The following is a 15,511-nucleotide window of genomic DNA, read 5'->3' on the forward strand; positions in this document are numbered from 1 at the left end:
TACCCTAACCATGTTTCATACAGTATATTGATTCTAGGTACATGTAAAAAAAATGTTTTTGTTATTATTATGGGTTTTCATGCCATTTTCAGCACATGATAGGTTATATACATGGCAACAATACAAAAATTTAACTTATGGCAGTAGAATGAAAATAGCGGTATATACAGTCATCACACTGATGATTCTAGCATTAGCAGAGCTTCAGAAATAAATATAAAATTTAACCCAAGTCATTTAAATAAAAAATAAGGGACAATGACCTACTTCTCAATACTTGCTAAGATCCAGCTCCTCACAAAGCTTCATGATTCAATGCATAACAGTATGCATAGTGTAAAAGAAACCCAAAGCTAAATGCAAACACTTAACCAAGAACGTACATAAAATGCATTATGTACAAATTTAGCCCCATCAGACTCCTTCATAGACAGTATGAAACCCGCTCCAAAAAAGACCAGCAAAGAAAGAAGTTAACATGTAGTAAGACTAAATGTTTTTATATATGCAGATGTCAACATTAGTACAGTAACTCTCTTCTGCAATATAGCGGTGAGAAAAAGTTATTTTTCTTCTTTCAGTCAGTGACCTTTAACCTTTTAAACTAACTCAAAAGGCTTCTTTCTTGCTAATGTGTAAGACACCCACAAACTTTGGTGAAGGTACATAATATGTACCAGTTTTAGTGCTTTAACCAATTTTTTTTCTTTCAGTTAGTAACAATGATTGTTTGAAGGCAATGGTAAGGTCTAGACTTGTTAAAAGGAAGTTAACAAAGCAAATCAGGATATGCAAAGAAGGTCCATCACTCAAAAACTTTGATTCAGGGAGGGTTGTTGTTAAGTTTGTAAAGAATAAAAATAAGAAGAAATAATTAACTGACATAAGTGTTGCACCTAGGATTCCCAAGGGCTGGGAGCACTGTCTCAAAAAATAAGCTGCATGAGTATATTTTTGCATCAGAAATGTTATGAGGAGTTCACAATAGCAATATGTTGAGATGTGAAATATAATATAGAATAAAAAATTCATTTTCTGTTTATTATGCTAAATTTTAAGTCATAATAATTGGAAAGGTAAACATTTTTCATATAAATCAGTAATGGCCATGTTTGCCTCCACTGTCTGCTTTCCTGCTTCTTATAAAATACTGTACAAGTGTTTCTCTTTATTCAATAGAAGACATTCTTAAACATCAGTTTACTCTATAAATAAAAAACAATACCATCTATGAGCTCCTAACTGTCAAAAACTAATAATTAATATTTCAGTTCTAACTTTCTCTGAGATTTTCATTTCTACTCCTGAGATTAAGGGGTCAACAGTCAAATGGGTGAGATGACTCTTCAGCTTTGAAATCTGTTGAGAACCCCATGAGTCGGAGTAGGGGCAGAACCCTTTTTACTTTCATCTTATTTTCCACATGGTTTTAATTCATTTTCGAGATGGTACCCCAAAATATGTCTCATTCCAGGTATATTTAAATAGAACAGCCCTTATGACAAGCTCTATGCAAACTATTCTGGTTGGGGGTGGGGGTCTTATTCAAATAATGAGGGTATGAAAACTGAGTGGACAATCTATGAGCACTGGACAGAATTATGTAAGTACTCACTTGGGTCTTCCTCTGGTGCAAAAGAAAATGTGTGCACTGTCAACAGAATCTCTTGTCTATCTTCTATATCTTGGATGTTGATAAATCCAAGCTGTAAAATAGACAACAGGTTAATTATGAAACAGGGAGCAGATAAGTGAGAGAGAGAGATAACTGACCCCAAAAATTTGTCTTTGTGTTATATAAGTATTTGTTTGTTTGTGTATGTTTTGTTTGCCCCATAAACCCTTTTGGCCCTTTAAATCCTTTTGTCCCTATAAACCTTTTTGTGCCTAAGAACGTCACTCATGTTAAATTCCCATTATGAAACTTTACATCTTGGGGGTATTTATAAGCTCCATCATGTCACCCATGTTTAATTCCTATTGTTCCCCAAGATGCCATTCCCATGGTAAATTCCTATTGTCCCCCAAGTGCCATTCTCATGTTAAATTCTCATTTCCCCAGATTGCTTTTTCACTTTTATTATGGGAGTTCCAATTGTCTCTCCAGTGCAATTCCTGTGCTAAATTCCCATTTTCCCTCAACTTTTTTTCCCTTTTACTATGGGAATTCCTATTGTTCCCTGAGTGCCACATATAACTACTTAAATATTTGTATTGATAGTCATGTTTGTGTTATGTTCTTATCGAGAAGACAGGTGTAAATAGTTTGGTTTTGAAAATTGGCTTCATTTTTTAACAGAAAGTTTAAACTTTAAAGCTTCCAATTTAGATTCAAGAATTTTATAAACACAATCTGCCTCAGTTTGTTCCCAATCACATTATTTTTTTCCTTATCTTACACAATATGGACTGCACCATTTATCCAGAGGTTATCATTTTGTCGTAGTCCATATGAAATGGTCATTATCAACCACGCCTTCTGGAAATGTGAGGATCAAGGAATGAGCATTTTCTTGAGTTACTGTCATAAAATAATGCATAGTCCTGCGCAGTATTTCAAGACTTTTTAGCCAAATACAACTCGGGCATTTAAGCGAGAATTTAATGTAAATGACACCTTCTCTTCGGTTTTACAAAAATGCATGCACTTACTAATTATCTGGCAGCAGAATTTTAGTGTAAATTGATATGAGAATTGCTCTCCAAGATCATATCATATTGTTTTGTAGAGTTTATGTTTCTTTTCATTTTACAAAGCATTTTTACTACGCATGTGGTAATGTTTGTGGTACCATCAATGTCAAAAGCGTGATACAACTAACTGTAATTTTATACCATCTCTTTTCGGGCTCAATAAATAAAGGTAACACAAAGCGATTTCCAATAATGAACATATACAACCCTACAGTACTAAGTGATTGTTTTCACCTTGCAATATGGCGGAAAGTTGGTCGCTAAGCGAGTGACGTTAACACGACCAAACGGATATACAATAGCCCCAGTGCGCCTTTCTTCGCTAGCCAAGGTTCCAATATGCTAACCCTATCTACACCTTGGCCGATCGAGCAAATATTTATTGCTTTGTCCAAGCGATGTCTATTGGATTTTGTGAGTTGCCTCCCTTGGTATGTAATACCAACTAGCCAATAGCATGTAACAGTGGTGCATTGTATATCGGTCGACAATGGTGGAGGCATTTGACTTTAACATGATTCTTTGTAAGTTTAACATCGAAAGTTTGACTATGTAACAGAGAGAAACCATTCCAGGTGTTTTTGAGTGAAAGGTATTTGCACAAGCATGAACTGCTAGTGGAAAATTGATTATTATGAGTCCAGTCAGGTTGTGTGCTCTTCTTGTCTCAATCATGTAGAAACAGTGTTCAAATCTGAACAATTTAATTTGATTGAATGTGCTGGCTTGCCGCCACATGCAACCAAATTCACAGACCCGAAACACAGAAATATCTGCTCGATCTGCCAAGGTGCAGATAGGGTTAACATATCAGAACCTTGGCTAGTGATTATGAAGGCCGATAAATCAGCCACTCACCCATGCTGATATTGATTTGCAGGTTATCGTCCATCAGCATCAATACAGATTTGGGGGGTTGATTTATAGGACTAATGAAGACACAGTGCACCTTCCAGAGTGTCGTAAGAGACAACTAATGGAGAGAACCTGTTTGGCTCTGAGAAGCATTCCATGATGATGTTGCAGTTGAGAAGGTCTTGGATTTTTTTAAAAGAGTGCCGTTTATGGGCAGCCGTCACTGACAAAATTACATTAATCAAATGATGTAGTATGAATTCAAATGATTTAACCCAGCAAATGAAATTATATATCCAGCTTCGAAATTATGTAGTGTAACATGAAATGATTTAACGAACAAAACCGAATGATGGATTTAGATTCCAAATGACATGGTATTAAATAAAATGATGTAGTATGAAATGAAATGATTTAACCCAACAAAATGATGAATTCCGATTCCAAATGATGGTGTGTGATATGAAATGATGTAGTATGAAATGAAATGATTGAACCCCAAAAATGAAATAATGAATTCTGATTCCAAATGACGATGTATTAAATAAAATGATGTAGTCTAAAATGAAATGATTTAACTCAACAAATGAAATCATGAATTTAAATTCTAAATGATCTGGTATTAAATGAAATGATTTAAAGAACAAAACGAAATGATGAATTCTGATTCCAAATGACATTTTATTAAGTAAATTTACATAGCATAAAATCAAATGATTTAAACCAACAAATAAAATGATGAATTCAGATTCCAAATGATGTGATATTAAATAAAATGATTTAAAGAAGAAAATGGAACGATGAAATGTTTCCAAATGACGTGGTATTAGATAAAATGATGTAGTCTAAAATGAAATGGCTTAATCCAACAAATGAAATGAAGACTTTAGATTCCAAATGATTTGGTATTGAATTAAATGGTCTGAAGAACTGAATGGAATAATGCATTCAGATTCCAAAGGATGTGTTGTTAAATAAAATGTGTTGAAAGTAAACGGCCTGGCTGGGAACAGCACTACATTGTAAGGTCAAACTGCAAATCATCTAGCATAAATCGAAACATACATGGGGGAGGGGGATGCTCTTTTATACATGATGCATGGAGTCAGAACGCCAAAATTTATAATCTAGCGAAGTATGTCCAGCATTCGGTTGTGATCTTTGCAGACAAAACTTGGACAGCCAAGGTGTTAATTACATTCTTATGATATAAACACGAACTATATTTTACAGTCAGCATCAGCATCAAGTGATTTGATCTACATTAACGAATGTGCGTATGTTCTTTAACATTTCTCCACTTTGTACTGTGCGAGCTTCAAAGGTTCCAAAAACCTAGCTATATCAATTAAGGAGATCAAAATTTTGATCTTATTTGATCGATTGTAATTACCATATTTGATTACCTGATCTAGCATAGACACTAAACTAACAAGTTGTTTCTCGACACTTTTTGTATATATCTTATATTACTTGCCGTGCGTACATATGCATTATTCGTCAAAGTTCTATATTATGCCAGGTCCCAAGAATGTGAATAGTTTCTATCCATGGTAATCTGATACCCAAACTGAATTGTCCTTTGCTTTCAGCACGACTCTTTGATCCTGATAGATTCAAGGAGGCTGGTAGTAAATACTGTATACCTCCAGTTATCAGTTTACATAGTGACCTTACTATACACTGTTGATGCAGGCATCAGTAACTTTTAATAATAATTGTTTGCATGCATATAAAGCTGCTAAAAAGGCCTTCTTACATCATGCATTTTTCAGCCACAAATGAACATTTTAAATGGCTTTATGAACAGTCTTTAAAAATGTTGGTATCCCTACCAGTTTCTAATTTGTTGGTCTGATAGATTGATGTACTGATAGTTTTGTAATTTCAAAGGATGTGCATTTTAAAACCCCAAAAATACATGACAGTTTTTGACAATCTGACATAGTAGGCACATAAACTTATGAAATAAACCCGTTTAATATGCCATCATTTTTACAGCTGTTATAACGGTATACCTATATACCAAAGATAGTTTATCATCTAATGCAGACTAACTAACAAATGAAGATAAAAAAACAAAACACTTGACATTTGTCTTCCTATTTATGATATGTAAATTTAAAGAGTTGTCCACATTAACGTAAACAGTAAATTTCCAAGTCACACTCAAATTAACTTAATTGCATACAGACGCATTCTTGTAAAACCGACAAAACAGGGACGAGATTTTTACCATCAAACAGGGACTTGATTATTTTTTTTTAAAAATTGGCAATAAAGATCTGTTTTACAATGCCTTTTATGTATACACGTCTTTTGCAATGTATATGTGGTTCCAAGAAGCAGTGTATCAGGAATTACATCACAATTAATACTTCCAGTTCAGTACCCACAAATGTAGTTCTAGTCTATTTTTAGAACATTTTTTCCTCTCTCATTTTGGTGGTGATAGAAGAGTTTTATTTATGCATTTTTGGTAGGGATTTAAAGGTAACTGTTTATTCTTGATAATATGAGCTCAGGGTGTTGTTGTCTGTATGTATTTTGGCGACAGTGCACAGTGAGTAATAAGGCCTTGGTGATGATCCGGAAGTGAAATTCGTGTTCTGGTTACATGCTGTTATGTTGACAGTCAATAATCTAAAAAAAGAGCAGGTCAACCTTTGACAAGAACTTCACCGTGAAGTCATCTTTGAAGGTATTTTAGATTAACATATGATTTGCATTGATTGTCACACAGTGGAAAGGTCAGTACTGAGAAACAAATGTAGAGAACATATAGTAAAATTAATTGTGTACTATGTCCATCAGAATTGTTTACCATCAGAACGAGGAATTACAAATATGTATGAAGTGTCAGTCATTATACAATGAAATTGGGGACATTCCAGGTGGATACGTAAGTAGGTAGATACTTGGATCAGTAGGTACGTGGATACGTCAGTGGATACTTCAGTGGATACGTCAGTGGAGCTAATTTCCCTTGTGCTTTCAAGCTTTGTTCGCTTCTTTCTGGACATCCGGTGCCTTAGATAAATATTTTACTAGAGAATTTCTTCCAAATTCAATCTCGGAGTCACTTATAATTTCACTCTTGCAGGAATAAATGTAGACTGATTAGATTTTTCGATTAGTGCAATTTTAAAGCTAGGAAATTAGGTGTGAGAATCACGCCCCCCTTATTTAGCGTAACCAATCAGGACTAAATATATCTACCACCTTTTATAACTAGACGCCGAAATTGCAGTCAACCTGACTTCTAGATTTCTAAGCCCGATTCGAGAAAAGCTCTGACAGTTCCGATATGAAATCGAAGTTAACCTTCCCTTTTCTAGTCATCTAACGGTTAAATAAATGAAGGCTTAATTAAGAACCACTTCCTCTCACGATACAGACATGAGAAATCCTTGCAGTATAGCGAGTTAATAAGCACCTTTCCCCATAAATATAATTAATTGTTCTCTGGCCCAAATTAACGTGCTCTTTATAGATCGACAGAAATTTGCACAGTTACAGACCATATCAATGTTACTTCTAATATAACATTTAGCCTTATATTAAGAAATTTGCACAGTTACAGACCATATCAATGTTACTTCTAATATAACATTTAGCCTTATATTAATATTGTCGTTTACTGATCATACACTTAAAATATACCCAAGGACAATATCATGCCTTTTGCACTTTTTCCTTTTTAACTTTTTAGCAGTAAATGACCAACATATGAGAACTAAAGCAATATATACACTGTTTTCTTGATTTGTGGAGGCCTATGAAACTGACAGGGTTACGTTTTTGGAGACAGCCCTATTATTAGTTGATTTAAACCGGGTCAGTACTGAAAGGTTAGAAGCTACTATTTAAATAATAATAATAATAATAATAATAATAATAATAATAATAATAAATCAAGCAGCAGAGAGACTGAGCCCACCAACTATTTCGTCCAACAGAACCTTCTATCGAAAACACTCTTGATAGAAGTATTGTCTTCACAAAATAAACCCTTCTGGTCAGAAAACACTGATAATAGGCTTTCTTCGCTGACCAGAAGGGTTATCTCATGAAAAATCTATACCTATATAACTACTTCTCGATACAAGGGTCTACTAGACGAAACATTCGGTGTTGTTTCAGTCTCTCTGCTGCTAGAAATGCTTGCATTTCTGGAAAAATCCTTTAGGATTAGAAACGCTAGCGTTTCTAACTAAAAATTGTATCTAATCCTATTCGATACCGTGTCCGAGGATCATGTAAATTTATCGTTACAAATCCGTGTGGTTTTGCCTGAGCACGACTAAAGAAATTTCTGAATTTATTTATGTCCATGTCACCGCTGCACCAAGTCTGATGTATATTTCGTAACGTGTGTGCGTCAACGCCGTTAAATACCGCAAGAACGTTACAGTTATCTCTGATCACTTTTGGCATTTGTGTATACCGTTGAGTTACATAAATCACATCAGTGTTTTTGTGTCTTCCAAGTGAAAATATCCTGGCAGGGTTTGATTGTTTGTCCAATATCACATCATCGTACACGACTAAATTATCAATACTCCCATCAATATCATCGATACTCGGTGCTTCATCAATATCAGTTATAAAATCAACAACATCTTCTTCACTTATCGATTTTGCACTTTCGTTAAAATCTTTTAACACGCTGTAGCATCGCTGATCGTCCACTGACGGTGCTATCAAATATAATTTATCCCACTTCATCCACTTCATTATTAAATTAAGTAACAACTGTGTCTTACCCGACCCAGATGGACCTATAATAATCATTCGAACAGAATTTGGTAGCACTGAGTTATGTTTGATTGGCTCTCGTCGCTTTGACGCAGAAAAGTCAGTAATCTCCATTAGATATATCATAAAATAATATGAATTTATATTGTATGAAATGCGGAGCACGTACCCCAACTGCGGATATGACAACAATTACAACAAAAAATAATCGACAAGCGCTTACAGGCAAGTGTGAACGATGTGGCACAAAAAAGTTTAAATTTATTTTTAAAAAAAGGGAGGTGATATCGCAGCCAATTTAGCCAAGTTACCAGGAACACCGTGGGCTAAATACCCAGGAGAAAAACATCTTCCAGGATATAATTACTGTGGTCCTGGAACCCGACTTGATATCAGACTTGATGCTCAGGATCAGCCAAATCCAGGTGAGTATCCGATAAATGCTATTGATAAGGCATGTCATGCGCATGATGTAGCTTACCGAAGCAAGGATTTACAACAGCACCATCTCGCGGACGTGAAATTAATTCATGCATTAAATGCCATCACTGATAAATCTTTCAAAGAAAAGTTAGCATCCTGGTTGATAAAATCCGCAATGAAAGGTAAATTAACGCTAGGTGCTGGTATATAATGGAGTCGGTTTATTATTCCCCAAGCGGATATTGGAGAGGTAGCGCAGCAATTAGTAAACTCGCTGAAGCAGCAAAAGTCACAAAAGTTACTGCTAAAAATTGGTTATCCCGACAGGCAATATGGCAAATTTATCTGCCGCGTCCTAAACAAATTCACTTTGCACATTTCGATGTTAGTGTGCCAAATGAGGTTCATCAGGCTGATATATTATTTCTGCCACATGATACTATCCGAAGACATACATACAAGTACGCGTTAACTGTAGATGATGTTGCAAGTAGATACAAAGATGCTGAACCGTTAACGACTAAAACAGCGTCTGAGGTTGCTTCTGCGTTTAAACGAATTTATCAACGAGGTGGTGGACCACAGAGTGGTCTGCGATGGCCAAATCTATTACAAGTTGATCCTGGCAAAGAATTTCAGGGTGCAGTATCATCACTGATGAAACAACATAACGTCACCATCAGACGAGGACATACTGAAATTCATCGCGATCAGGCAATTGTTGAGCGATTCAATCGAACACTTGCTGAGCGGTTATTTGGATATCAATACGCGAAGGAATTTATTCAAGATACGAGATCGCGCGAATGGGTTGCAAGATTACCAAGCGTGATAGCTGCGTTAAATAATGAGATCACACGAACAACCAACATGAAACCTGCCATCGCGATCACAAAAACACAAGGTGTTTTTCAAAAAAATATACCACTACAACGAAAGAAAGAAAAACAAAAAATACTGGGTGATGTTACAGTTAGATATTTATATGAACCGGGTGAACTTGAAGGTGGTAAACGAAGAGCGACTGATCCCATTTGGAGTGTTACCACACACAAGATATCCACCGTGACAAGATCTGCTGGTAGACCAGCAATCTACAGGTTGGATTCAACTGCTCCTCAACGCGGATTCACACGTGAGCAATTACAAGTAATTCCCGAGGACACACAATTACCACCGCGATCACTTAACTAGCGCTAGCACCCCGACGTCGATTGCATTCAAGACAGGTCAACATGATATTATCACGTGTATGACCGCGATTGTTATCTTTTATGTCTACGGTAAATTGTCTTGAATTTTTATTCGAATACTGCCATAGCATTATACAATTACAGCTCGCACAGTGATTATTCTGCTGTTGTTTTAACTCAATAATAAATTCAACATCAAGGTCGAAATCGCGATTATGTTTTTTGTCACTCTGTTTGTAACCAGAGAGTTTTCTTTTTATTACATCACCATCGGTGTTGTTTTTATCAGTTATTGACTCTTCCAAGACAATCCTTCGCAGCTGAGATATTCTTCTGACTCTGGACACAGCCAAGTAGACTAAGTTTGACCATTCGATTCGATAATCAACAATCCAGACAGTTGTATCACTGATAGTTAGTCCTTGAGATGAATGAATTGTCATTGCGTATCCTAGCGTCCACGGGGATTTATTCATTTTTAGTGCATCTTTGACAGCATTGATATCAACTAACACAATATCATTCAGTACTAAATTCTGTTTCCCGGACTCTGACGCAGTCAGGCGCCCTGGTATATCAACATCTATATTTTGTAACCGCGTATCAGCTGGTCTATAACATAACGGCACTGGCAACATTGGAAACTTTTCTTGTTGTAATTGAAATAGCTGCCGTTGAAGTGTGTCTCTGACTATCTTTCTACTTGCCACTATCAAATCGTCTGGTTTCCACACGCTCCAAAAGTCGCTCATCGAAGTTTCAGGAATCATCTCGCGCATAATTTCACATTGAATTTTATTCGGTTGTAATCTGATTAATGTTTTAAATTCTTTCAACGTTGCATCAAGTGCTCTATGATCATCAGACACTTATTCGTAATAATCAACAAAATCTTTTAACCAATCATGTGGAGATGCGCCGACAAACGGAGGTGGTTGACCGTGATCGCCGCACATAATCACTGCAGTATTTTTCGTTAGCAGCCAATCAAGAAATTTTTTAATATTCCCAAGGGCACCGTACATATCTCATCCCAAATTATTTTCTCGGGAATATATTTTGTTCCCATTCGATCTGACGTCCACACACCGCCGCTGTATTTGAAAAAGCTGTGATAAGTACAAGAATTGACTCCTCGTTGTTTCATCTCCCTGGCGAGCCTGTGTGTAGGTGTTAGCACAATCATATCCGATTTTCCAAATAATTCAATCGCTCGAGTTGTTTTACCGGACCCGCCCGGCCCGTTTAAATAAACAGTTTTGTGTCTGGTGATTAGATCATACACAGATGGCAACAACGAAGTTGTCGAAGACATTTCTGATAATTCTGATTTACAATAATCATCCTTAATTGCAACATCAGCGGATTCACAATATTCATGTAACATCTCCGCTTTTATTCTCCACGAACTCCATGATTCATCATTGCTCGTGAAACGAGCCAGTAATTCTAAGTATCTTTTATTGATATAAAATGAATCCATTGCAACTCTAACTGCGGTGTCAGGAAATCGATTTATCATTGATACCAAATTTACAGAAACATAACCCAGCATTGAAGATCTTAGATGTGTGTATTGAGGCGATTCTCCGTCGATATAACTTACAATTGTGCCCAACTTTTTCCCGTCGGACAACTAAGCGTCCTCCCGATTACAAAATATATTTCTTGCAACAGCGTCAGCAATTATAAAATCCAATTCAGCATTATCGATAATCAGTCGCGAGTGATGTAGTTTGTGATCATATGCAGCACCTTGAGTAAATTTACCAATTATTCTTCGTCCAAGATCTTTTGCTGTTTTTTCACTATTGCTAAGTTTGATCTTGAGAACTTTAGGAGCCTCACCGACAATGACATCCATCGGGGTATTTGGACTCTCTCGTGCATACTCGCTAATAACTTCATCGAGACTGATACGCTCCGGTGTTGGCAACCAAACTGAGGTCTGCGGTTGATATGATATGATTGCTTCACTGACAGTCAACGATACCAGTATTCGGCTGTCAAGCAGATATCGGAATAACACTATTGGTACCCAGCGTTTCTCTGAGAAGTGTCTGCCAAACCAAACATAACAGCACGGATGAAGTCCCGCGGCAAATTCAAACGAAGTCACACGAGCAAATCCTGTCAGGTCAAAATCGGGTAAAGGACCGTTTATAGCAACTCGTGTCATCGAGTTCGTGGGATGTCCAAATCGCTTAAAGTATTCGCTGCACTCGCCCATCCCGAGAAAGCTTCCTGGGTAGCAAGCAATCATATCCACGGAAATCATATCCCGGTAGTCATACCGGGTATTCCACAATCCGCCATGTCCATACTCGACACAACTCAATTGTATATCCGAAAGAAACTGACTTCGGGTTGGTCTCAACGAATTTCTTTCTCTTGCGGCGTGAGCGGCAACACTTGGAACTGTAAAACAATTAACCAATAACTGCTCAATGTTTTCTTCGATTTTCACATATTTCTCTGCGAGTTTTTTCATTTGTTGTTGCAACGATTCCGTCCGGTATAATTCACCGTTGGGTTTTACAAATTGATCATATTCGCCATCTTCGGAACTCTTAAATAACAACACTGATACAGGGTCGGTTTTACTCAGCGTGTAAATAACATCAAATATGTTTTCCGAGTAAAGTTTGACAACACGATCTCGTGGAAATATTGTAACTGCATCAGACCAGGCATGAGAGTTATGATCAATAATTTCAATCGGTGATCCTGACTTTTTATAATGCTTCGAATTATATAATATTTCCCCGGTTAGTGTTTTTACTGTTATTGAAACTTTTAATTTACTTGATAGCACAGCAACATCATTTATTGATGCCCCAGTATCCTTGACTTGCTCAGCCCATGCTGCTATTTTTTCACGTCGCAGATCGGTTAAACCGTTTCCTCGTTTTGCGTTTTTAAAATGTTCCATTACTCGCTCGGCTACACAATTTAACTTAGTCATTGATGACGTTCTCATCGGGGTGAGTTTATCAATTTTTGGTTTTTTTACCGGATAGATTCCATAAATGACTGCGGTTACAGGATACGCTCGAGCGTAATATGGTTTATCAATCCCGGTCAGCATTCCTGGTTTGGAATCTTTACTTACCAGAACGGTTTTTCCATTATCAAGAACAGGGTCGAGTTTGTCACGGATAATCCATATATCGGAATCTGTTTGCACAATAAATTTTATTCTGAAAAAAATATTTCTTACAGCGTTGATGTTTATCAAGGGTAAGATAATCAATAATTGTTTTCGCTCGTGCATCATTCATTGTAGAGTCAACGACATTAACTTTGTCATCCTTGATTTTATCAACGACATTGACTTCATCATCCTTGATTTTATCAACGACATTGACTTCGTCAATGTTACGGATAATTTTAAATGACGACCATACATGAGATGCGCCTTCGTCGCGGAATTCATTTTTTGGCATTCCTGATAATATTAAATAGATCAGTTAGATTTCTTCGTCGTGAGTCTCTGTTTAGTCTGTCAAGATCGAATCTCCCGGCGCCAAATAACTCCTTCATATTATATTTAAGACAAATATTTAAATAAGAAATATTATATATACAAATGAATAACTGCAAGTGATTAAAAGTTGGATCTGTAACAGTCTGTAATAAGCCCTGCAGGAAGGAATTCTGCGGTGAACACATACAAAGCATCAAACGAGGAAGCACAGGACCTATACCATGCCTGCGATGTGGCATTGGGGTCAGAAGTAAAATACAGTTATGTGCAGGATGCGGAGGAAAGCGATACCGTGAACTCAAGCGATATTACAATAAAAAAAATAATGGAGATGCGTTGAAATCCGAGAGCGATTATATAACTAAGTTTTCAGACAAATTATGAATTAGACAAATACATTATAGTATAAATGAATCAAGAATTTGTTCCACATCCAACCATTAAGAATTGTGAAGCATCTCGCGAGGGAATAGTGAGACATTGCAGATTGAAAAAACCAGTTGGTGTTGTTGATAATGCTGGTTATTTAATGTTTACAGAGGTATTTTAATCACAGGTTCTTGTTCGAAAGATCAAAGATGGTCTTGTAATCGATCACAAAGATAATAATAAACTTAATAGATCTCTCCAAAATTTACAATCCATTACTCCGAGCGAGAATTTTGCACGAGGTGGCACTGGTAAATTTGTAAAAATTCCCAGAGCTGTCAGATCTCTCAACAAAAATACTAATAAAGAAAATATATTTTGCTCAATGAACTCAGCTGCGAAGTATTTCGGTATTAAACCGTGTTCGGTTCAACGTGTTGCAGAAAATATTATCAAATCAACTTTTTCACGTAAGTTTGATAGCTGGATTATATTTTCTTATGTAGATAACTCTACAGCGACTGCGTAAAAGTCAATGATACAATTATTTCCCCTTGTCACCTTGACAAAGTCAAGGATGACAGCGTGCTATAACACTTCACAGGTACGAGCAGACGGTTTTCTGTGTACAAGGAAGTAAATAACTTCCTTTATTTTATCAAGATGACAGCGTCAAGAATGACAAAGTCAGGCACAAACGCGTATTTATCTTTTTTTTCACAGATGAAATCTTTATTTTATTACACTTGTTCGGGGTTATGGTACATCTGTATTTTCCACACGATCATATTTAAGAAAAAACATTTTAAACAAATCACGCTGAGCTATTTTTGAACTTCCAAGTATCAGTCGGTTTATATAAGATATCGTCCGAATAATATACGGGTTTCGAAACCCAACGAAGTTGCACAACTTTCCCCGTTATCACCCTGTTAGGGGTGGTCTTTTACCACTCAACGGGATTGATTTTGGGGGAGGGAGTGTAACTTTGTTGGACGTAGAATATAACCCCGCATCTGTCTGTGCTGTCTATATGTTGTACCGTCCTAGGATAAGTTATATATGCAGTTGTAAATATTGTAAATACAACTGCTGTAAATATGCTTCTACAATGCTGTAAATATGCTTCTTCTGTAAATATTGTAAATACTATGTGTTTGTGCCGTCCTAGGATAAGTTAGAATTAAGTTATATACCGTCTTAGGATAAGTTAGAATTAAGTACCTAGGATAAGTTAGAATTAAGTTATATATGCAATTGTAAATATTGTAAATACAAGGGTCAAAACGACCCACATTTTTTTATTTTAAATATATAAAAAAATATATAAATATGAATCACGAAAATATCAATAATGTGATTGATGCTATTAAAAAATTAGAAAAACAAGGATTTAATATATCACTAAATCCTGAAACAATTCTGTCTGATTTTGAATCATTATATGAAGCTAAATGCGCAGGGCGTTATATTCTTCCTGCTCAATATCGATTCATAAAGATGATCCAAAATAATTTGTATAAATCGCTGGCTAGCGTAGAAGAAGCACAAATAAATGAATTTGTTCCATTGTCTCGTGCAATTGAAAAGATCAGGCTGGCATTGGCAGCCGAGTATGAAACAAAAAAGATAATAAATAATCGCGTTAGAAAATTGAAACATTGTATGTCCCTTGACAGCGTCAAGGATGACAAAGTCAATGATGAAATCCTTGATGAAATCAAGGAAATAA

General features: G+C 36.2%; 1 protein-coding gene across 1 annotated transcript in view; it reads right to left on the minus strand.

Annotated features, from left to right (window-relative positions):
• The window catches only part of LOC149805298 (uncharacterized), a 32,215-nt gene that overhangs the window by 5,952 nt on the left and 10,752 nt on the right, over positions 1-15,511 (minus strand). The window contains exon 2 of the mRNA XM_089936167.1: positions 1,616-1,706. Within this exon, the coding sequence (XP_089792293.1) occupies positions 1,616-1,706 (91 nt within the window). The remainder of the gene's footprint in view (positions 1-1,615; positions 1,707-15,511) is intronic.

The sequence above is a fragment of the Sinohyriopsis cumingii genome, chromosome 2 (genome assembly GCF_028554795.1).
Source record: "Sinohyriopsis cumingii isolate HCF-2022 chromosome 2, ASM2855479v2, whole genome shotgun sequence".
Classification (NCBI taxonomy): domain Eukaryota; kingdom Metazoa; phylum Mollusca; class Bivalvia; order Unionida; family Unionidae; genus Sinohyriopsis; species Sinohyriopsis cumingii.